Genomic DNA, 25557 nt, shown 5'->3' on the forward strand with positions numbered 1-25557 from the left:
ACGCCCTTACAGTGAACAGAATCGCCATGTTTATTTTTAGCCCAAAGCAACGACTTTCTCCTATTTAAAGTGTTACTAGTTAAGTAACTTCACTTGACACTGTAGCGAAGACTAACCAGACAAAACTTACATTCCACTAGTGGAACATTTTGGGAGTTCTATTAGGTCAACATTTTATTTATTAGTGGCTATAATTAAGACATTGTGTCAGCTTGATTATGACAAAGCTTTGGTTTGATTTAAAAATGAGCTTGATTGCAAGGGTAAGCAACATTATAGTTTAACATCCTCTTCTTGGTATCGTTTCCACACCACACCAAAATACACGAATGAATATTTAAATATTCATTATACCAGCGATAGACATATACATAATACCAGACATGTTGCAATGGGTCGATTTACAGTGCCTAAGCCAAGAACTGAAGCAATGAAGAATACAGTCATGTACAGAGCAATGACTTTCTGGAACTCTCTACCAGTATGCATTACAGAAATTAAGGGTAAAAGGCATTTTAAGAAAAGACTGAAGGACTTTTTATATATATGGTAAATTGTAATTCTGTTTATTTTAATGTAATCTAGAGTGAATGCACGGTTGTTGCATGGTTGTTATGCTTTAATGTATTTATTTTGTGATATCTGTAATGTTGTTCTTATTTCAATTTTTGTATGTATATTATTCTGTAGTAGGACCCCAGGAAGAATAGCTGTTGCCAGGTGTAACAGCTAATGGGGATCCTAAATAAACTAAACTAAACACCAAATATAGGCTACAACAATACAACAAATATACAAGAATGCAGCAATGCTCATTCTAAGTGTTGGTTTGACATTTCCACATTAACCTAACCCACTTCTATAATGCAATATGTGTACCTAAATAAAGACTTGATTGATTGATTGATTAATTCATTCCTTGATCAATCACCTATCCCATCAACATTACTTGTCTCAACAGTTTGAAGCGGCTTAAGCATAGATAGCCTTTGTGAAATAGTGCAAATGCATGAGATCATTCCCATATCACATGGTCATGCATGCTGTTAGAATAGCTGAAATTCTCACACACACACACACACACACACACACACACACACACACACACACACACACACACACACACACACACACACACACACACACACACACACACACACACACACACACACACACACACACACACACACACACACACACACACACACACACACAACTTTGTCCATCACTTAGGAATTAGGAAACCTGTTTTGCCGAATGCTCCTGTATGCCTTGTATTTAGTATTTATTTGCAGTGCACTGTTGTCAGGTATGACTCAGGTTATATGTAGGCCTATACAAGTAACTAGGCTAGTCATAAACTGTAATGCAAACTAATATTAAAGTAAACTAAACATAGAACTGATACATTTGCATGGGGTAAAAAAAACACAAATTCTGAATTGGAAACAGTAAAAGAGGAAGCAGACAGTGGTTTAATAATGTGGTTTGCACAAAAAAAAAACTGGCGTGTTGCAAATAACAAATCAGTAGTGTTTCAGGCCAGGGTACTCAATTAATATAAAATATGGCCCTACATTTCAAGGCATTTCCCACGGTCGCCACTTTCTGGGGGGGGGGCGCTGTTAGCCAAGTTATCGACAACAACGCTGTTTGGCCGAGGCGAGAGGCCGTACGTTATGATCAGGAGTAGACAGGTTATGATGTAATGCGCGTGTGTGTGCAATCTCTGCTCTCCTCCTCTCCTCTCCCTCTTTTGTGAGAACATTTAGACAAGTGGGAACATCGTAGGCTACTACTGTACCTGACAAATTGACAATTTTGCACAATATGGATTTTTCTATTCGTGCTGCAAACCTGGAAGACTGCAAAGACATTGCACGGATGATTTTGGTGAGCTCAGGCAGTGGCACGTGCGCACGTTTCCCCCGTGGCGGCTCCGCACGTGTTTGTGATGATAAATAAATATAGATTAAATAATACATACATTAGCCAGGCTATGTTGACTGAGGCGAGTCAGTATCCGTATAGGCTAAGCCCCGTATAGGCTAAGCCTATCCGTTATATAGGCTAAGCCTTACTGACTCACGTCAGTCAAACATTGCACATGCAAATCGATTAAGGCGGTTGATGATTGACAAGAAACCTATTATTTAATGGAACAGTAGCAGCCTATACTGCACTATAGTTTGACGTAGCAACAACCATAAACCATGGTGGTGGGCTGTATACACGTGGCTTTCTTTTCTTATTAAGGGTGACTGCTGGTTTGTGTGGAATTCTCTTGTTGTTAAAAACTGATGCATGTATGTGTCCCTCCCTGTAGGAATTGGCTGAATACGAGAAAGTCCCAGATCAAGTAAAAGTCACACAGAGAGGTAGGACCTACAGAACTACATTATTTAGGATTATGAGTGACAAAACAATCAGCTGCAATTTATCTTTGGTACTACTTGCACATAATGCTTACCCACCTGCTCCATTTCTCATGTTTGAAGTTGTTTGACTTTCACATACCCATGATTCTCCTTGGCATCCAAAAACTAGCTGGTTTGTAGGCTAGATTAATTTAAAAGGAGACAAAACACCACAGTGCTATGATGAGAGAGTCTGACTCTGAACATTATAATGCATTACATCCAGAATACATTAAATGCCCTTGAAATAATGGTTTATTATTCGCTGATTCGTGATTACAGAAAATCAACACGGAAAAGTCCCACATGGAGGACAGATTCAAAATAAATCACTAAATAGACTACCCTAGAATATGGTTTATGATTACAATGAATATACAACTAATACCACATATCACTCTTCACTATTCTGCCCACAGTGCCCAGTGAAAATTATGTCAATTATACAATACAACATATATTCTCATTTGTATAATACTTCACTTGTCATCCAAAATGAGACCTTATTGAGAACATTGATTTCTGTTCTGTGTGCAGACTTGGAGCAGGATGGCTTTTCCAAGAACCCCTTCTTCCATGGCATCATCGCAGAGGTACCGGAGCAGCACAGGACCAAAGATGGTGAGGGAAGACTCACTCTGTGCTCATCATGTCATCATTATCTTTACGGTACCTGCCTATGACACACGTGTGAGTCAGAGGACTCGCGAGAATTTCAAGAAACCCTGTGTGAGGCTGCAAGTTATAGGCCAAAATGTGAAGCGGCCTGTTGTAGCACCGCCATGAGGCCGATTTGAAAGATTTGGGGTGGAGGTATACTTTATTTGCCTACTGGGAGTATGCGTGTTGTGCAAAGTTTCAGGTCCAGATGTGCCTGAACAGACAGACGGGAGGACGGACAATTTACAATTTACAATTTAGGCATTTAGCAGACGATCTTAATCCAGAGCGACTTACAATAATCAAGAAGAAAAGCATGGGAATACATCACAAAAGCATTTATCATAAAACATGCGTAAGCTAAGAAAGTAACAGTGGAATATCTATATTATGAGACTATACATATAAACTATATATATACTACTATGCTATACATACGTACTATGGCGTGCTATGACTATATACAATGCAATTATAGTGCCGTCTACATAACATGCTATAAGTCTGTATCAGATGCTATCTAAGTCTACAGAAATGCTATCTAAGGGGGTAGGGTAAGTGCTATGGGCCATGATGGAGTCTAAAAAGGTGGGTTTTCAGACTACGGCGGAAGATTGGGAGTGATGCTGCAGTTCTGACTGCAATGGGAAGTGCATTCCACAGTTTTGGAGCCAGAAGGGAGAAGAGTTTGGGACGTGTGGAGCGTTGTCCCGGCGTTTTTAGTGAGGGTACTTCCAGCTTCCCTGCGTTGGCACGGACAGGGGCAAACACATAACATCTCCGGCCGTCAGGCGTTCGGCCTGGCGGAGATATCAAACAAATAAAGCATGTGTGATTGCGATTGACAATCTCTACAGTTTCCGCTATCGTCTCTCCCCACATTGCATGCTTGGTAATGGTAAAGTACATTTATCCTTTGATTTGGACAACTACAATCTTTAGGAATTTGCGAGAATTAACCACATGAACCCATTTGTCCCTGGGCATGTCATAATAGACAACGTTCTGTGAATATAGGCAAAATAATTGTCAAAAATTGCTTTTGCAACTTGTTGTGAGCCTGTAGATCTCAACGAGATGAAAACTGAATACGTAAATGTATGCAAATCCAACAATAACCACATTATAAAAACTCTTAACAACACTCTTCTGAAACAGGTTGATGACTACAAGTATTTGGGTTCATATATATCTTCTTCCCAAAAGGTCTTTCAAACTAGGATGGGTATGGCCTGGTCAGCCTGCAATGACATGCATATAAGATCTGTTCATCCCTTAGTAAAAATATTTAGGACGACCGTTGAGCCGATTCTACTCTATGGCTCAGAGACGGAAACTTTCAAAGAAATTAGAGAATCGGTTGGATGGCACTTACACCCGCCTTCTAATGAGAGCGCAAAATCTCTCTTGGAAGAGCCACCCATCGACAAAATCTAATATACGGCAACCTTCCCTGTGTTTCTTCACTGGTCCGATCCAGAAGAACACAGTTTGCCGGCCACTGCTACAGAGCTGACAATGAGGTTATATCTTCCCTTCTTCTCTGGAGTCCTGCCTCAAAGCAGACCAGAGGTAGAAAACTGTCGTTCCCTGATGTCATCGCTAGTAGGGACACATGCATCAGTAAGCAGGAACTGGGGATGGCAATGAAGGACCGGAAAGTCTGGCGTGGCATTGTGAAATCCATGATCTCGACCGCGGTCAAAAATGATGATGATGAGATCGTCTATTTTCAATAGACGATAAAATCCACATTTTCTCAAAATAAATGAGTTTGTGCAACATCCATAGGGTTATGGTAGAGACACAGGGCACATATTAGGCCTATCACTCCTTACCCCTTATTCCTTAACTTATTTGCCATTTTTTACTATTTTGAAAAACATTTTAACCCATTTTGCGCAGGAACCCATTTTGGTGTCAGCATTACGTTGTGCTTTAGCTATTGAAAAATAGCAGATCTACAAGCTCATAGCGCGCCACCGAGTGGCGCGCTACGAGCTTGTAGGTCTGCTATTTTTTTTTTATTATCGAAGAACGACTGACTTTTTTTAAAATCTGATCTCAGGTCAGAATGGGTTCATCAGACCAGTGTGTGTCCAGTGGAAACCTCGTATGAATCTGATTTCAGGTCAGAATGGGTTAAAATAGTTCAAATAGCCAATCTACAAGCTCACAACGTGTCAATGTAGCTAGTTTAACTATTTTCAAATGTTTTTCAAAATAGTAAAAAATGGCTAATTAGTTTATGGATAAGGGGTAAGGGGTGGTGCATACATCTCAGTTTGTTACCTAAACACACAGTGCGGATCTGGCCCCCATCTCTCTCTCTCTTACACTTTCATAACAACGTTGACACATCTTATTTTCATGAGACTACAATAATGAGAACATTACCATTCCCCCTGCTGGCCTCTACTGACTTTTTCTTCCATGACACAGCCATTTTTCCATAGTTACAACACACTTTCCTCATGCATCTGGTCCATACTGGTGTGTGTGTGTGTGTGTGTGTGTGTGTGTGTGTGTGTGTGTGTGTGTCTCTGTCTGTCGCACAGTGCGTCTGTGTATGCCTTTTATGTAAATAAAGAACAATAGGCAATTGAGAATTATTTTACAATGAAGAATTGACACATGTCACAATGAGACACATGCAAGTCACAGACTGAACATTCCCATGCTAATTTCTATAGCAGAGCATGTAGCATAATAGTCTAAATTCATAGATTCATAGAAAAATTATCGTTAGTTGCACCCCTAATTTATAATTATAAAATAGGCTATAGATACAGCTTTGACGGTTGCAATATAAAAACAACCTAGCACTGGCATCGGCAAAGAACCTAGCACTTGCATGCCGGAAAGAATAAGCAGATTTGACTGCATAATGAATCAATTTGTACCTCCAATGTGTTGCGTACCACTAAGCCCTGGACACAGTGGACAGGGGATTCATATTTGTGTCTGTCTGCTTTCAGGTCATACCAAGATAGGCTACGCACTTTATTTCTATACCTACAGCTCATGGAAGGGCAGAGCTGTCTACATGGAGGACTTGTATGTGATGCCTGAATTCAGAGGTACAGTAAGCAACGCTATACTGTATACTCCATTGAACGGAGGGAGGGGGACCTAGGAGTCTATAGCCTAACTTGACGCATAGTGACACATTGCGAGATTGTAAATAGGCTATTTTCACAGAATGTTTTCCTAATCGGCCACGCCCAGCTAGGGTTTAACCCATTTTGACCTGGGAACGATTCGGGGAACGAAAACCCTGTTTCAATGTCTGTCGTCCTCAAACATTTTCATGTCAAGGACCCCCAAGATTATATGTAATTGGCCGCCGACCCCCATCTGAAAGTATGTTGTTCCAGGGACCCCCCAGAAGCAAAGATTTGAGTTAAAAACTTTGGCTGTGAAAGAATATATATTCAAACATTTGTGCCACATTTTCACGATTAAAAAATATATAGCAGACCTACAAGCTCTTAGCACGGCACGGTGCAGCGCTACGAGCTTGTAGATCTGCTATTTTTCAATGGCTGAAGTATAACAATGCTTAAAACGCCAAAAGGGGTTCCCGCCCAAAATAGGTGATTTATGAGATTTATGTGATTTATGAGATGTGTGGTACAGTAGGTATGGAAGAATGTAGTTATTGATATGTAACCTCTCAAACAATTCTAACTTTTACAGCAATTGATGGTATGTATACAGCTCTTGTAATATATGTTATATTATCTTCCAGGAAAAAGTATTGGGAAGGCATTGATGAGCAAGGTTGCACAGGTGAGCTTTGCTCTCCATGTGAATGAAGAAATGATTGCAAATAAAAAAGGAAATTATGTGTACTATACATACATTTGTTATAAGATATCATTTCATTGACATGTTTGGCACACTTGATATGATAAATACAGTACAGTATACAATACTGTTTATTTTGCCTACCAGTACCAAATGAAACTAAGAACAGGTTAGAATTGCAGTCATTAATTAAAATAGAACATACAAAACTGCTACACAAGGGACATTGTGTGTACATAAAACATACTTTGATAGAGAAGTAGCAATCAAGAGATTATCTAAACAAAAAAAGAAGTTATGAGTATTCTGAGTTATTACATGCTTAGTCAAACACATAATACATAATGTACACTCATAACTAAGTACATTATATCATATTGGCCTACTGTATAGGTTAATACATACACAGATCCTCATTCAGTTTGTCTAACTTACAAACACAAATATGGAAAAAGGAATAGGCCTATTAAATATGAGCGCAAACGAGAACCTCGTCAAAATCCACACTCTCCAGAAACCAGCGCACCTTTGATGCTTTCAATATCCTTTTAATGTTTGTCATCTGCCCTGCCATGTCTTGACCATGTGTATTTTGTTTTACCCAACTGGTTGTGCAGCTGGGAATGGCCGCGGGGTGCAACCAGCTCAACTTCACGGTGCTTGACTGGAACAAACCATCAATGGATTTCTACCTCAGCCAGGGCTGCTTCGATGTAACGTCTGAAATGGGCTATCACTGCATGCGCTGTGAGGGAGAAGCTCTGGAGCACCTGGCCCAACCCTAACCCAACCCCCGGTGCCGTGACCTGTCACAAACAGAGGTCAACCTATACACATTGCAGGGATCGAGAAGCACTCAGTGGTGTCATTAGCTTCCTTGTTTTTACCTCGCACAGCGTTTTACTGCATTATTCTACAGTATGATGCTAAACAATAGAAATGATCATAACAAACCATTGGGTGTATATCAAAACAAGCCAACTTTGCCCCGTCCCTTGCCTATTACAAAATTAGCTTGCACCCAACAGACTACGGCAGGAAAAAAGGAGACAAACGACTTACCTTTTGATGCACTTTTAATATTACGCCACCTGAAGTGGAGGGTAGTTTTGAATTTAAATATATTCTAACAATTTGTTATTTAGTTTAGTTACTTTGTCCTTTGCAAGGACAGGCATTGTTACATACGGCTGTTCAGCCAAAACACAACCAGAAGTAATTTTGCTCAGGAAAAACTGCCATAATACAGTAGGAGGAATGCATGGGTATCCAAGGGGGTGAGCAGATTGAGATGCTTAAAGGGCCTTGCAAACGTGAAGCGAGGAGGCAGGCATTGTTGCCTGGATCAACACAGGTCTCCTCCAGGTCTTGAAGAGGGGCGCAACAACGCAAGCGTAATAAAAAAGCTAAACCGAATCCAGGTCTGGTGAGTCGCGGGCGTGTGCACGAAACGAGCACGTGCGTTACAAATTCATGGGACCGCGCTCACGTAAATACGCGTGCGTTGTCGCACCGCGACTTCTCCGAGCAAAAACGCAGGTCTCATTGAAAATGAACTATAGGCTCATTTTATCGCTCCCCGTTTGCAAGGCCCTTTAGAAAGGAGGAGGGGAAAACGGCCAACACGTATAGCACATATTGGTTGGTAACATTATGTCTCAATGAAGCCTTCATATGCATTATGCTAGAGTCATACTATGCCACAATATTTCACTGTTTTGGTGCTGCTGCTCAAAAGTGTTGTGGACGATTAACTCAGGTTTTGCGTGTTAAATGATAATGACACGTTTATGACGTTTATGTTTATATCTATAATTCAGCTGTTCGGTCAACATGAATCGTGAGAAGACGGCAAGTTTAAGTTTGACACTGTTACACTCAAGATAAATCTATTAATACCAAACCTTACTGTATATCTATCAATAAGGCTGGAAGACAAACTAATTCTAATATTCGTATTGGTTGGGGGTTGGGGATTATTATCAAATTAGTACTAGTAACCATGTATGTCCAAAAGCGTAATAATACTTTTTATTGATTTAATATTTATTAATATATATTTATAAAACCCACAGACACACTTAACCACTTTTACTTTAAAAAAGAAAATATCTACAAGCGGTGTCGCATTGCGACACATTGTGAGCTTGTAGATTGGCCAGTTTAGCTAATTTTTGTGTGCACGAAGAAGTAGGGCATTCATCATTTACAAAAAACACAAAGTTTGAATATGGAGATGCAAGGTTTATGTCAGAAAGGGACGATAAGGTTGTATCAATAACATTTGCTTCATGATTGCAGTGTGATTTGGGTATTTGCATCAACAGGGATTGATTATGGAACATTCATCATGACATGTCATAGATTGCCAGCAGATGCTGAGGTCAGAGAAAGGGTTTGCTGGGGAAATCGTTGGTGTCGGTGGAAACCTTGTATGACCAAAATAAGTAATTGTATTACTGCTATTTGCAGTAATACAATTACTGCAAATAGCCGATCTGCGATCTCACAGTGAGCTTGTAGATCTTCTACTTTTGTGCAACACACTTGTATGATGAAGTAGGTAATTCATTTAAGTTGAAGCATGGAGATGGAGATACCAGACAAGGTTTTTGCCCCGACAGCAAAAATATTGAAATTAGTTTGACTATTCTCATGACTCTCTGGCTCATATTTCTCACTCCGCTGTCACCACTAGTCCAGATAGGAAATGAATGCCTGTTCACCACTGCAACAAAAACATTCCCCATGGTATGAGTGTAGTGGAAAGTTAATGAACCCTAGCTTCCCTATTCTACGGCGAACATTCAAAAGAATTCTGATCTACAAGCTCGCAATGTGATTGATGTGTTGTAAACTTAGAGTATATATGAATAGAGACGGCACCCGGAGGAAACCCTGAGGCGAAATGGACATAGTGGCCGAATTTGGTATTGCAGCTCGAGCCAGCGCTGGTCCGTTGACTATCATTGCGCACGTTCATGTTATTGGGGCCATGACACGTGAACGAATGTTTCATACGTGAACGACGCGCACAAACGGCACAATGATAGTCAACGACCAGCGCGTTCATGTTATTGGGGCAATCCATCCCAGAATGCACTTGTTCCTAGGAGTGAAATCGCCTCATGCGCTTTTGAGCAACTTAATGCAAGTGGATGGGAGGAGGAATCCGGTGCCGTCTCTATTCATATATACTCTAAGGTTGTAAAGCTTGCAGATCGCCTATTTTCGATGAAGAAATTTGGTATTGAGGGGAAATAGTAGCGATATTGCACAATTCAATTTTGTTAAAGTGTCAAATCACAACAAGTTGTCTCAAGACACTTTACCAACAAAGATCCACACTGAGCAAGATATATTGCGACAGTGGTGAAGAAAAACTCCCCTTTAAAAGAAAGAAAGAAAATAGAAGAAAGATATACAGGGAAAGAGATGCAGCTCTAAGGATAATTGTATCAACTATTATTGTATTATTGATCCAATTCCTTAACCATTTTCAGATCAATCGGTGGCTTTGTTTTAAAATGTAATTTAAAGTTTTAGATTTATGTTGATTTCTTTATCATTTTCTTGCTCCTGTGTCTTTACAGTACTTGACAAATGTCAATTTGGGGATCAATAATGTTCTTATTCTAAATTAATCAGTTAGAGAAAATAATACAGTGTTCGATTATTGTGCAATAATTAATTACATGACCGAGCTATTAAACTTCCATATAGTATTGTGTTTTGGCCCCTGTGAAATGTTATCCTCTAGTCTGGTCTATAGTAGAAGGTTTCAGACTTTGTCATGTCACAGACCCCCAAATTGACTTTAGGCCCTGGACCCCAAATTCAAATGATTACGTCCTAGCATCCTTGATATGAAATGCATACAATGCAGTATGTTAATGTGTGTTTTGACTTGTTTTGTATTGAAATTAATTGTCTAAACATTCTTAATTGTACATCATAGATACTGAAACATATCGTTAGAATGGTCACTTTTTCGTGTTGTAATGATTAAAGTGACATTAAGCTACTCCTCATTTGGCAAGGGGACCCTCTGGATTCTGGAACCCCCTCAAGGACCCCTGAGGGGTCCCCAGACCCCAAATTGAGCTTGATTTAGACATTGAGTACCCTTTAGTATCCTACAACAGACTGACCACTCAGTCACACTAGGAGTAGTCTCCCAAGACAGACTGTTGACTCACAGAGGGTGCTGTTTTTCCTTTGTTTTTGCCAATGGGTTCCCAGATTTCACCAGGAGGAACAGGCTTCTCTACCTTTAAGTTAAATGTGATCTCTCAGTTGATATAACAGTGTAAACAGGCTGGGAAGGGAGGCTTTATTTTGTTTCTTGTATTGAAGTTCACCACAAAACATTTGTTTATGAGACTGGAATCCAGAACATGAAACCCCAAATACTAAAACCGTGTCTCATGCTGAAATATGTAAGAACAACATGTCTAATATAATACAGTAGTCAAACACAACAACGGTACCTGTAATTCCATCATTGGGTTTGTCCCATAATCATTTAAAGATAAATTGTATATCTTTTTCTGGGCAATGTCATTCAGTATTGCTGATGCTGGATTAGAAATTGTGTGGGTTTCATTTGTTTTGTAATTTATTTGACTATTTACTATTCCTTTAACTAAAGGGACACTATCACACGTTTCAACATTTCTTAATTGTTGTAGGTTTAATGATTAGCAGCCATGAAACTGAGCAGTCTTCTGTCAGAAACGCTGCCCAAATTGTTCTGAATCTGAACACCACTGGGGTAAAATCACTGAAAGTGAAAACTACAACCCTTCATTTGATATTATTCTTGTTCACTGTGTTTATGGCAAAAACAAATAGGTCTTGATCCAGAAAATGTGAATCGGGTTGATAATTAATGTGGCCATCGATTAGGCATAACAGGATGATGTTTGTCCCTGAAATGCATCATGGGAATTGTAGGCACACAGAAAGGTGGTGATTTCTCTCTCTGTCAAAATCGATTGTATATATACTGTAGATGTTTCTGTTTCTGTAGAACAATCAACACCTTAGATGCAAAACCGTCATAGTGGAATTTAGATGAACCTTATAGTTGACAACTGATGCATAAGGGTTGTATTTGATGTTTACTGTATGTATCTATCTACTGTAACTTTTATTGTTTCAGTTCATGGGATGTGCAATAATATTTCCAATAGCAATTGCAGTAGGCTAGTTGGTTGCATTACATCCATAGAGACCCCTGGAGAAACTTTGTACACCATTTCATCACATAAAGTCCCCGTGTCAGCAGTAAAGTAGGGCCTAACAGAATGCGTAGGCATTCATATAGTCTACACTTTATATGAGGACTAAAATGTCCTCATATAATGCCAGCCCCAATTAGTATAAATCATTAAATCAAGAAATTAGTTCTCAAAGTATCCTGAAGAAAATCATTATACAAAAGTAACAAATGTAGTGCATTGTCCCTCTTGCCAAAGTACTGTACATTTAGTTTAAGCAATGCCACTATGCCAGTAACTTTAATCTGAGAGCAACCCAACAACTACCTATAATGAAGTTTATATACTATATGAAATTATGAAGTATTGTGTCTATGTTAATGTCTGTCAACAACAGTGTTTACTGTCAGTAATGGTCTTTCTTAGACTAAAGAGTGATAATGTTGTATGGAGCACAAACATTGTCCATTGTAAAACTGTTATCAGTCAATATTAGGCAATACACCATTTACAATCGTAGTCCTAGATAAAGTTAACAAGATACTGTTTTTTCCCCAGTGTTTCCCATTTTTCACAAAAGTAATTTGATGTAACCCAAGATAGTGTCCCACCTTGCCTTAATCAGGGTGTGCTGCTAAAGCTTTGAGTAGCCTGCCATGATTAGATCCTTCTGTCATGCAAAAATATGCTTTTTAATGCTTTGGGTCAGGTTACATTACAGGTGCCAAAACAAGGGTGGCCTATACATTACAAGGCTTCTTCTACTTTTTCCTCTCTTCTTTTATTACTTTGTTGCTGTCACCCATTGTTGAAAACTGACAATTTGTTGCACTTTGAATTCTAACGTTGTGTTCAGTTGACATTGAATTGTTGAAGAACAAAGCTTGTAAAGCCTTAGGCCCACATTTGAATAAAATGTGGTGTTTGAGATTGTTTGTGATTTGTGTATCCTCTCACTCTGAAAACAGTGATGACTGCACAGCTGCCAGTAGATTTGCAGGGCTGTATTATGAAATGACAAATGACTATGCCACCCTCACAAATGGGAGTGAGGGATCCTACAAACACATTAACCATAGTGTTAGTATGCTGGACAATGTAACTGAACAAGAACAAGGCAAGGTTCCTCAAAGGTACCAGTTCAGATTCAGAATGAACAGAAAGAACCAGAGGCTGTCTGATGTAGAAAAATATATTCAGAATGCAAGTTAAAAAACAGAAGGGAAGATGGGTTATTGTCTCCACCAGGCCGAAGGCATGGGGAGAGAGTATGTTTTGCACTCCGTCCGTGTGTGCGTGTGTGTCCGTCCGTCCTTCCGTCCGTCCGTTACCAGCTAATCTCCGGCACCGTTGGCCCGATCCATGCCAAACTTTGCACACACATTCCCTGGATGCCAACGATGAACCAAATATTCTTCAACGGCCTGTTATAGCGCCACCATGAGGCCGATTTAGGCAAAACACATTTCTGTAGATTACTCGTACACATTTTATCCATACACACAATCACACAATTCGGTATACACTATCGCTATAGTCATGTGATCATGCACGGATCTGCACCATTTCCCATCTTCCATTCTGATTGGCAAGATTGGCTTCCAAAGCTCACATGATTGGTCCGTTTCGAACAAAATGCCACAAATCACAAACACAGTGTGCAATTTCCGGGAAATTATACAGGCACATTTCCACTAGGCCAGGACGACATGCCACTCATTTTTTTCCAAATCAGCCTCATGGTGGCGCTATAACAGGCCAATTCCTGTTTTTAGCTATAACTGCATCGATCTGTATACAACTTATGTAACTATGCGCACTCCCTAGAGGCCATGGAAAAACATTGTCCCTGCATCCCTCCACATCTTCTGGTTATAGCGCCACCATGAGGCCGATTTCTGCTAAACACATTGTTTATGTTAGTCGCACAGATTTCATCCAAATCTCACGCAAATCGGTACACATTATCTCTGTAGTCATGTGATCAAGACGAGTCTGCTGGATTTCTCACATTATACACTGATTGGCTAACATTGCCTTCCAAAGATTTCAGGAGTGGCCCGTTTTGTTAAAAATGCTGCACATGTCCTGCTTGTCCAGAATTCTGGACAGCAAATTAACCAATCAAATCAAAACAATACAAATTCACAAAAGCAAATAAAAGTAATCACAGCAACCAATATTCAAAATATGCACTATTAATTAATGGCCAGTAGGCTATAGATTATATGACACATGGGCCATGGCCCAACAAACAATCTGGTAAAACCCTGTCTCAAATACAATATGGCACGGTGGTTAAAACAGTGAAGGGTTTAATTTCATTACACAAAATATAGCAAAATGACTAATATAAAATACCAAAACCTACCTATATAGCCTACTCAAGGCTCCCACTGCACTGAATGTTTAGTGTAGATATGGTTATTGGTTAAAACAAGAAAGGACCTGGAGGCTCTGGAAGTAGGCCTACAGAGCATAAATTATAAACAGTTGACTAACATTGTTACATTGTCGAAAACCCTCAAGTTAAAACCCATTTCTCTACCCTTTACTGACTCGATCCGGCAGCGTCGCAGGTCCCCCTCACAAAACATCACACCTGCCGAACTCTGTAAATGGAATGGAATATAAAATTAAATTAACATACATCCCCATAAAATCTAAATTAATCATCAAAGTATCTTTAAACATTTCATCAGATCTGTGCAAGTTCCAGGCCAGTTGGAAAAGGTCACACTGAGAGGTGGTAAGAGTATGTTAAATTGGACATTTTCATGGTAAAATCTTAGCTGGACAGGGTTCTTTCAGACATAAGCCCCAACCATTACTTCTCAGGAAACAGATCACCCCCCCTGATGGTCCTCCAGCACCTTGATGACATTGGACTTGAACCTGCCAACTGTCTGTAGCAGAGGCAACTGATCAAGCACACCACACCATTGAGCATTCAGCAGGTCTTTTTTATTCAAGCACATTACTGCACCATTGAGCTGTAGGAGGAATGGGACTTGAACATGGAATCTCTGTACTGAAAGCCTGATCAGTCAGACACTCTCAGCCAAAGTCTCCTGGTACTTTTGAAGTGATCTTTTTTGGTTAGCCTTCAGTTAGTACAGTTAAAATAACACAGCATCATATTAATCAGATGTTTCTTGCACTGTGGAGGTCTTCTTTTGTATGTGAGTGTAACAGCCGGGAATCGAACCCTGGTCTCCCACGTGGAAAGCCAACATCTTAAGCACTAAGACAAGTCAAAGGCAATTGCCTATGTCTCAGGGGAGATATTAGAGTTTTGAGGTTGTCAGATTGAGGCTGTGAGCCACTGCTAGAATAGCCTTCAGTTAATATAGCTGAATAACTCTAGCATTAGACTTTAGGGAGACTGGGATTTGAACACGAACTCTCTGTGCTGAGAGTCTGTCTGATCATCAGACCCTATACTACTACTACACGTCTACACCATCACTCAGTAACAACTGTCTCTTCGTAGGCTACTGTTCTGAAGCGACCTTTTGTATGTTAGACTTGAGTTAGAAAAAATGAAAAAATCGAGTCTTGAAAACAGAATCACATTCATCAAATGCTCTGAGAGTTGTTTTGTACGTTAGTGTAACACCCTGGAATCTAACCCAGGTCCCCCACACGGAAGGCCAACATCTTAAGCACTAAGCCAAAGCAGTATGCTACAGCTGAGGTGAGATATGAGACTTTTGAGGTTATCAGGCTGAGGCTGTGAGCCACTGCTACAAATAGCCTTCAGTTAATACAGCTCTACATGTTCAAATCCCTGTTCTCCTATAGTTTAATGCTGGAGTGTTTCAACTTTACTCACTGAACATACACATACACAACATACACAATTACCAGGAGACTTTGGATGAGAGTGTCTGACTGATGGCGCAGTGGTCTGTCTAATGATTGGTCTTTCAGTAGTATTATGTGTATAACAGCTGATTAAATACACGGCCCGCAGTACTTTGTCTGCATGGTCAAATGTGCCAGCAGAAATATAGTGCTTTCAAATTGGATACATTTATAATGGGGCTCAATGGCAGCTCTATGACAAAAAGTCACTTTCATTGTCCTAGAAACTCCATTCACACTTTTTATAATTCAGCTTACTGTGGGCACACATGCTGGAACATTTTACTTTGAAATGTTTTGTAGTCTGAGTTATTTAACTTAAACGCCCAATGCATTCTCAATGGCAACAGCCAATGATTGTGCCTGTTATTGCACTTTATTGCCAAGTCAAGTTGCCTAACTAAGTTGGAAGCATTAAGACACACTTTAACCCTCAATGGCTTCCTTTCTGAAAAATAACGCTATTGTAAAAAAATAAAAAGATTCACGCGTTCAGAATCATAATAGAAGCGGACGGGACCCGGATGTAACGTAAGGAGGACTACAATGACTACAAAGAAAATCGCGGCAAAAGACTCGCGGGCGTGGCCTCACGTCACGTCACACCCGGAAGGAAGTGACGCCCCCCCTCCTCAAATACGGAAGAGACGCGTGGAGGGGGGTTTGCTTCAGTGTTGTTTTGATTCTGCCACGTCACCATGTCCGCCGCCTCGTCGTCGTGTCCGCAGCAAGGTACGTTAAATGTTATTTAATACTTAAACGTTGTTGTTGTTGTTCAAACATCTGTGATCACTTTATATGATGTTAACTTTGTTGTGATGTTTATATATTATGTTCGTGCCGCTCTGTAAAACCGTGTTCCAGTAGCCCAATGGTTACTGTCGGCGCCTAGCAGACAACAAGGCCCGGGTTCGATTCCCCGTCGAGGACTGAGAAGTTAGCTTCATTCTTACCAAACTAAACACAATTGTTTTAGCTTTTCTCGTCGAGGTCCATTATTCAATTCAGTATTTGAGCCTAAAAATGGTGGTCCCGTGGCCGGCTCAGATACTGAATGAATTATGGACCTCCACTTGATGCAAACAAACAGTTGTGTTTGTTAAGAAGAAAAGATACTCGGTCATCGACTGGGAGTCGAACCCGGGCCCGGATGTTCACATAGCATCGACTCTAACCATTGGGCTACTGGATCATGGTTTTGTAAAGTAGTAGAAAGATAATATATGAACACAACAGAGTAGGAACAGAGCATTCTGGGATGCACGCTAGTTGCTGCCGTCGTGAACGTGCACAATGATATAGTCAACGGACCAGCGCGTTCATGTGTTTGGGGCCAGGCTGCAATACCTTCATTCGGCCACTATGTCCATTTCAGCCTCAGGGTTTCCTCTGGGTGCCTTCTCTATTCATAATAATTATACTCTAATGCTCACAATTGTGGTCAGTGGCTCAAATGGGTCTGAGAGGCTAAATGGCCTCAAATGGTGGTCCGTGGCTGAATAAAGAATCGACTAGAGGTGAACAGAGTAGTGTTTAGATGGTTCTGTTATGACTGCATGCTGTAGTGTTTAGAATTTAGATGGTTCTGTTATGACTGCATGTTGTAGTATTTAGATGGTTCTGTTATGACTGCATGTTGTAGTATTTAGATGGTTCTGTTATGACTTCTCCTCTGCATGCTGTAGTGTTTAGATTGTTCTGTTATGACTGCATGTTGTAGTGTTTAGATGGTTCTGTTATGACTTCTCCTCTGCATGTTGTAGTGTTTAGAATGGGGGTGGGCAACTTTGACGATAGAGACTATATTTCCACTATATTTCCACTCTCACTCCAGAGGGCCACGTTGCATATTACTGTTGTAGCAAAAATAGCCGATGTACAAGCTCAAAACGCGTCGCAGTGCAACGCGTTTGGGGCTTATTGATCAGCTATTTCCCCCCCCCAAGACGGTGGATTGTGGCCCATGCCTTCCTGCTGTTATTTGTCATGTTGGTGTTCTCTATATCTTTTCGTCCTGGGCATGACGTTAAACTGTTCCGTTCGAGAGGACCGGCGACCGGCGACCTGTGGGTCGGTGGCGGTCTTGGTCACAACTGGTGGCCAACAGTTGTAACCAACACCGCCACCGACTCACATAGAATACCATCGCACAGTGGTATCAGACCAACCACAATCAGCCAGCCCTCAAACCAAACCCTTCGACTTAGAAGAACGTGAAACTGCAATGGGAAAGTTGAAACCCGGAAAAGCAGCAGGGATTGATGGCATACTGGCAGAAATGATACAGCACCTGGGACCTAACGCAAGGACCTGGCTTGTGGGGATGCTGAACACATGCATAGCACAGAAAACCATCCCTTCTGTTTGGAAAAAGGCCGAAGTGGTTGCAATCCCTAAACCTGGCAAAGACCCATTATCCCCGAAGAGCTACCGACCCATTTCCCTCCTGCATCACCTACAAGCTCTATGAGAGGCACTAACATTTCTGAACAGACTATATTTACATCAATATGTCTGGGTCCCCACCTACTCACTCAGGGTTGACGTGTCACACCTGCAGTGATGGGAGGGGCACCAAAATGTGGTGTTTTGATTGGTTGATGGGGGCACTCCCTTAGTATAAAAGTGTATGTTTTGTGTACACATGACCTGATGAAGATCAAATAGATCGAAACGTTGTCAGTATTTCAATACAGAACGTTTTTTTTATACCTGTGATGTGCGGGCTCCATCCAATACCTGCACCAGTTGTGATGCAACAGAGTTAGCTGTGACCGTTGTGAATTATGGGTGGTGTGGTCTTTGCCAAGACGGTGGATTGTGGCTCATGCCTTCCTGCTGTTATTTGTCATGTTGGTGTTCTCTATATCTTTTCGTCCTGGGCATGACGTTAAACTGTTCCGTTCGAGAGTACCAGCGACCCTCGAATGTAAACAGCCACGAAAGGAAATTATGTGTGTGTGAGGTGTTCTCTATGGGTTGGGTTTCAGGTGGTTGTATTGTAGTAGCTTGACATTTCTTGGAGGGCACTTTCAAGGACAGACTCAATCTTCTGGAAGTCTGCTTGTTGGGTCGTAATGCAGAGGTTGTCGGCGTAGATGAAATGCTGGCATTAGGCATTGGGTAGTGGCTGGTCGTTTGTGTAGATATTGAAAAGGAGGGGGGCGAGCACGCTACCTTGTGGGAGGCCGTTCTTTTGGGCTTTCCATTTACTCCTCTGGTCATTTAACTGGACATAGAAGCGCCTGTTGTTGAGGAGGCTTTTCCTGACCATTGTGCGGTGTTGGACAGTGTCGTAGGCAGCAGAGAGATCTCTGAATGCTGCTCCAGTTATTTGTTTCCCCTCAAACCCATCCTCAATGTGTTGGGTGAGGTTGAGCTCTGTCCAGCACAGGAGCGGCTGGGACGGAAACCAGCTTGGTCTTTAGTCAGCTTGGTATCTATGAGTGGCAACGAGGCGTTGGAGTAGCAGCTTCTCATATAGCCTTGTAGGTGATGCAGAGGGAAATGGGTCGGTAGCTCTTTGTGGATAATGGGTCTTTGCCAGGTTTAAGGATTGCAACCACTTTGGCCTTTTCCCAGACAGAAGGGATGGTTTTCTGTGCTATGCATGTGTTCAGCATCCCCACAAGCCAGGTCTTTGCGTTGGGTCCCAGGTGCTGTAACATTTCTGCCAGTAGGTCATCAATCCCTGCTGCTTTTCCGGGTTTCAACTTTCCCATTGCAGTTTCAAGTTCTTCTAGGTCGAAGGGTTTGGTTTGAGGGCTGGCTGATTGTGGTTGGTCTGATACCACTGTGCGATGGTATTCTCCTGTGGGTCGGTGGCGGTCTTGGTCACAACTGGTGGCCAACAGTTGTAACCAACACCGCCACCGACTCACATAGAATACCATCGCACAGTGGTATCAGACCAACCACAATCAGCCAGCCCTCAAACCAAACCCTTCGACTTAGAAGAACGTGAAACTGCAATGGGAAAGTTGAAACCCGGAAAAGCAGCAGGGATTGATGGCATACTGGCAGAAATGATACAGCACCTGGGACCTAACGCAAGGACCTGGCTTGTGGGGATGCTGAACACATGCATAGCACAGAAAACCATCCCTTCTGTTTGGAAAAAGGCCGAAGTGGTTGCAATCCCTAAACCTGGCAAAGACCCATTATCCCCGAAGAGCTACCGACCCATTTCCCTCCTGCATCACCTACAAGCTCTATGAGAGGCACTAACATTTCTGAACAGACTATATTTACATCAATATGTCTGGGTCCCCACCTACTCACTCAGGGTTGACGTGTCACACCTGCAGTGATGGGAGGGGCACCAAAATGTGGTGTTTTGATTGTTTGATGGGGGCACTCCCTTAGTATAAAAGTGTATGTTTTGTGTACACATGACCTGATGAAGATCAAATAGATCGAAACGTTGTCAGTATTTCAATACAGAACTTTTTTTTTATACCTGTGATGTGCGGGCTCCATCCAATACCTGCACCAGTTGTGATGCAACAGAGTTTGCTGTGACCGTTGTGAATTATGGGTGGTGTGGTCTTTGCCAAGACGGTGGATTGTGGCTCATGCCTTCCTGCTGTTATTTGTCATGTTGGTGTTCTCTATATCTTTTCGTCCTGGGCATGACGTTAAACTGTTCCGTTCGAGAGTACCAGCGACCCTCGAATGTAAACAGCCACGAAAGGAAATTATGTGTGTGTGAGGTGTTCTCTATGGGTTGGGTTTCAGGTGGTTGTATTGTAGTAGCTTGACATTTCTTGGAGGGCACTTTCAAGGACAGACTCAATCTTCTGGAAGTCTGCTTGTTGGGTCGTAATGCAGAGGTTGTCGGTGTAGATGAAATGCTGGCATTAGGCATTGGGTAGTGGCTGGTCGTTTGTGTAGATATTGAAAAGGAGGGGGGCGAGCACGCTACCTTGTGGGAGGCCGTTCTTTTGGGCTTTCCATTTACTCCTCTGGTCATTTAACTGGACATAGAAGCGCCTGTTGTTGAGGAGGCTTTTCCTGACCATTGTGCGGTGTTGGACAGTGTCGTAGGCAGCAGAGAGATCTCTGAATGCTGCTCCAGTTATTTGTTTCCCCTCAAACCCATCCTCAATGTGTTGGGTGAGGTTGAGCTCTGTCCAGCACAGGAGCGGCTGGGACGGAAACCAGCTTGGTCTTTAGTCAGCTTGGTATCTATGAGTGGCAACGAGGCGTTGGAGTAGCAGCTTCTCATATAGCCTTGTAGGTGATGCAGAGGGAAATGGGTCGGTAGCTCTTTGTGGATAATGGGTCTTTGCCAGGTTTAAGGATTGCAACCACTTTGGCCTTTTCCCAGACAGAAGGGATGGTTTTCTGTGCTATGCATGTGTTCAGCATCCCCACAAGCCAGGTCTTTGCGTTGGGTCCCAGGTGCTGTAACATTTCTGCCAGTAGGTCATCAATCCCTGCTGCTTTTCCGGGTTTCAACTTTCCCATTGCAGTTTCAAGTTCTTCTAGGTCGAAGGGTTTGGTTTGAGGGCTGGCTGATTGTGGTTGGTCTGATACCACTGTGCGATGGTATTCTCCTGTGGGTCGGTGGCGGTCTTGGTCACAACTGGTGGCCAACAGTTGTAACCAACACCGCCACCGACTCACATAGAATACCATCGCACAGTGGTATCAGACCAACCACAATCAGCCAGCCCTCAAACCAAACCCTTCGACTTAGAAGAACGTGAAACTGCAATGGGAAAGTTGAAACCCGGAAAAGCAGCAGGGATTGATGGCATACTGGCAGAAATGATACAGCACCTGGGACCTAACGCAAGGACCTGGCTTGTGGGGATGCTGAACACATGCATAGCACAGAAAACCATCCCTTCTGTTTGGAAAAAGGCAGAAGTGGTTGCAATCCCTAAACCTGGCAAAGACCCATTATCCCCGAAGAGCTACCGACCCATTTCCCTCCTGCATCACCTACAAGCTCTATGAGAGGCACTAACATTTCTGAACAGACTATATTTACATCAATATGTCTGGGTCCCCACCTACTCACTCAGGGTTGACGTGTCACACCTGCAGTGATGGGAGGGGCACCAAAATGTGGTGTTTTGATTGGTTGATGGGGGCACTCCCTTAGTATAAAAGTGTATGTTTTGTGTACACATGACCTGATGAAGATCAAATAGATCGAAACGTTGTCAGTATTTCAATACAGAACGTTTTTTTTATACCTGTGATGTGCGGGCTCCATCCAATACCTACACCAGTTGTGATGCAACAGAGTTTGCTGTGACCGTTGTGAATTATGGGTGGTGTGGTCTTTGCCAAGACGGTGGATTGTGGCTCATGCCTTCCTGCTGTTATTTGTCATGTTGGTGTTCTCTATATCCTTTCGTCCTGGGCATGACGTTAAACTGTTCCGTTCGAGAGGAGCGGCGACCCTCGAATGTAAACAGGAGTAGCAGCCTCTCTTGTAGGTGATGCAGAGGAGGGAAATGGGTCGGTAGCTCTTTGAGGATGATGGGTCTTTGCCAGGTTTGGGGATTGCAACCACTTTGGCCTTTCTCCAGACAGAAGGGATGGTTTTCTGTGCCATGCATGTATTCAGCATCCCCACGAGCCAGGTCTTTGCGTTAGGTTCCAGGTGCTGTATAATTTCTGCCAGTATGTCATCAATCCCTGCTGCTTTTCCGGGTTTCAACTTTCCCATTGCAGTTTCGAGTTCTTCTAGGTCGAAGGGTTTGGTTTGAGGGCTGGCTGATTGTGGTTGGTCTGATACCACTGTGCGATGGTATTCTCCTGTGGGTCGGCGGCGGTGTTGGTTACGACTGTTGGCCACCAGTTGTGATGCAACAGAGTTCGCTGTGACCGTTGTGAATTATGGGTGGCTCCCTGAGGTCCTTGATCGCCATTGGGTCCAACAGTGGTCATTGAAGCGTGCGCACACATGCACCTACACACGCACAGGCGCACATGCGTATGCACACCTGGACCTTTAAATGAACAACACAAAAACTAAGGCACTGGTGTCGGACTTCTGGTTTACCGGAACGGGGTTCAACTCCCTGCAGTGCCCTGCTCAATGTGTTGTATTTCATTCATTGGTCCATGGTCTCAGAGGTCATTGAGCGGCGCGCTATAGTGCGCGATTCTTCATCATTGTTGAGGATTTTAAAAAAAGGTGAAAATCAAGGAAAAGCAAAAGGCTATATATAGTCCATGGTCACGGACCGCATACTGGTCAAGGTCATTTATACTGGTGAAGATCATTTACTAGTCTTATGAAGGTCATTTATACTGGTCAAGGTCATTTACTAGTCTCATGAAGGTAATTTATAATGCCTTCCTGCTGTTATTTGTCATGTTGGTGTTCTCTATATCTTTTCGTCCTGGGCATGACGTTAAACTGTTCCGTTCGAGAGGACCGGCGACCCTCGAATGTAAACAGCCACGAAAGGAAACTATGTGTGTGTGAGGTGTTCTCTATCATTTCATTCCAGTACTACTACTTTGGGTAGTGGCTGGACGTTTGTGTAGATATTGAAAAGGAGGGGGCGAGCAGACTACCTTGTGGTAGGCCGTTCTTTTGGGCTTTCCATTTACTCCTCTGGTCATTTAACTGGACATAGAAGCGCCTGTTGTTGAGGAGGCTTTTCCTGACCATTGTGCGGTGTTGGACAGTGTCGTAGGCAGCAGAGAGATCTCTGAATGCTGCTCCAGTTATTTGTTTTCCCTCAAACCCATCCTCAATGTGTTGGGTGAGGTTGAGCTCTGTCCAGCACAGGAGCGGCCAGGACGGAAACCAGCTTGGTCTTTAGTCAGCTTGGTGTCTATGAGTGGCAACGAGGCGTTGGAGTAGCAGCTTCTCATATAGCCTTGTAGGTGATGCAGAGGGAAATGGGTCGGTAGCTCTTTGTGGATAATGGGTCTTTGCCAGGTTTAAGGATTGCAACCACTTTGGCCTTTTCCCAGACAGAAGGGATGGTTTTCTGTGCTATGCATGTGTTCAGCATCCCCACAAGCCAGGTCTTTGCGTTGGGTCCCAGGTGCTGTAACATTTCTGCCAGTAGGTCATCAATCCCTGCTGCTTTTCCGGGTTTCAACTTTCCCATTGCAGTTTCAAGTTCTTCTAGGTCGAAGGGTTTGGTTTGAGGGCTGGCTGATTGTGGTTGGTCTGATACCACTGTGCGATGGTATTCTCCTGTGGGTCGGTGGCGGTCTTGGTCACAACTGGTGGCCAACAGTTGTAACCAACACCGCCACCGACTCACATAGAATACCATCGCACAGTGGTATCAGACCAACCACAATCAGCCAGCTCTCAAACCAAACCCTTCGACTTAGAAGAACGTGAAACTGCAATGGGAAAGTTGAAACCCGGAAAAGCAGCAGGGATTGATGGCATACTGGCAGAAATGATACAGCACCTGGGACCTAACGCAAGGACCTGGCTTGTGGGGATGCTGAAAAAATGCATAGCACAGAAAACCATCCCTTCTGTTTGGAAAAAGGCCGAAGTGGTTGCAATCCCTAAACCTGGCAAAGACCCATTATCCCCGAAGAGCTACCGACCCATTTCCCTCCTGCATCACCTACAAGCTCTATGAGAGGCAATAACATTTCTGAACAGACTATATTTACATCAATATGTCTGGGTCCCCACCTACTCACTCAGGGTTGACGTGTCACACCTGCAGTGATGGGAGGGGCACCAAAATGTGGTGTTTTGATTGGTTGATGGGGGCACTCCCTTAGTATAAAAGTGTATGTTTTGTGTACACATGACCTGATGAAGATCAAATAGATCGAAACGTTGTCAGTATTTCAATACAGAACTTTTTTTTTATACCTGTGATGTGCGGGCTCCATCCAATACCTACACCAGTTGTGATGCAACAGAGTTTGCTGTGACCGTTGTGAATTATGGGTGGTGTGGTCTTTGCCAAGACGGTGGATTGTGGCTCATGCCTTCCTGCTGTTATTTGTCATGTTGGTGTTCTCTATATCTTTTCGTCCTGGGCATGACGTTAAACTGTTCCGTTCGAGAGTACCAGCGACCCTCAAATGTAAACAGCCACGAAAGGAAATTATGTGTGTGTGAGGTGTTCTCTATGGGTTGGGTTTCAGGTGGTTGTATTGTAGTAGCTTGACATTTCTTGCAGGGCACTTTCAAGGACAGACTCAATCTTCTGGAAGTCTGCTTGTTGGGTCGTAATGCAGAGGTTGTCGGCGTAGATGAAATGCTGGCATTAGGCATTGGGTAGTGGCTGGTCGTTTGTGTAGATATTGAAAAGGAGGGGGGCGAGCACGCTACCTTGTGGGAGGCCGTTCTTTTGGGCTTTCCATTTACTCCTCTGGTCATTTAACTGGACATAGAAGCGCCTGTTGTTGAGGAGGCTTTTCCTGACCATTGTGCGGTGTTGGACAGTGTCGTAGGCAGCAGAGAGATCTCTGAATGCTGCTCCAGTTATTTGTTTCCCCTCAAACCCATCCTCAATGTGTTGGGTGAGGTTGAGCTCTGTCCAGCACAGGAGCGGCTGGGACGGAAACCAGCTTGGTCTTTAGTCAGCTTGGTATCTATGAGTGGCAACGAGGCGTTGGAGTAG

General features: G+C 42.7%; 1 protein-coding gene across 1 annotated transcript; it reads left to right on the plus strand.

Annotated features, from left to right (window-relative positions):
• The first annotated feature begins 1733 nt into the window (after nt 1-1733).
• Nucleotides 1734-13037, plus strand: sat2a.1 (spermidine/spermine N1-acetyltransferase family member 2a, tandem duplicate 1). Its single transcript, XM_083788950.1, has 7 exons — nt 1734-1893; nt 2327-2378; nt 2955-3038; nt 6056-6157; nt 6829-6869; nt 7505-9736; nt 10092-13037. Exons 1-6 carry the CDS (start codon nt 1831-1833, stop codon nt 7670-7672), a joined length of 510 nt encoding a protein of 169 aa, XP_083645076.1. The 5' UTR covers nt 1734-1830; the 3' UTR covers nt 7673-9736; nt 10092-13037.
• The last annotated feature ends 12520 nt before the right edge of the window (nt 13038-25557 follow it).

Source organism: Protomyctophum parallelum, assembly GCF_964188405.1.
Source record: "Protomyctophum parallelum genome assembly, chromosome: 18".
In the NCBI taxonomy this organism is placed as follows: Eukaryota; Metazoa; Chordata; class Actinopteri; order Myctophiformes; family Myctophidae; genus Protomyctophum; species Protomyctophum parallelum.

What these genes read in the sequence shown, in the direction of transcription:
- sat2a.1 (XM_083788950.1), top strand. Translation starts at nt 1,831, where the DNA reads ATGGATTTTTCTATTCGTGCTGCAAACCTGGAAGACTGCAAAGACATT. An exon ending in GCAGCACAGGACCAAAGATG is followed by an intron (nt 3,039 to 6,055) that starts GTGAGGGAAGAC and finishes GTCTGCTTTCAG; the next exon opens with GTCATACCAAGATAGGCTAC. An exon ending in TGTGATGCCTGAATTCAGAG is followed by an intron (nt 6,158 to 6,828) that starts GTACAGTAAGCA and finishes ATTATCTTCCAG; the next exon opens with GAAAAAGTATTGGGAAGGCA.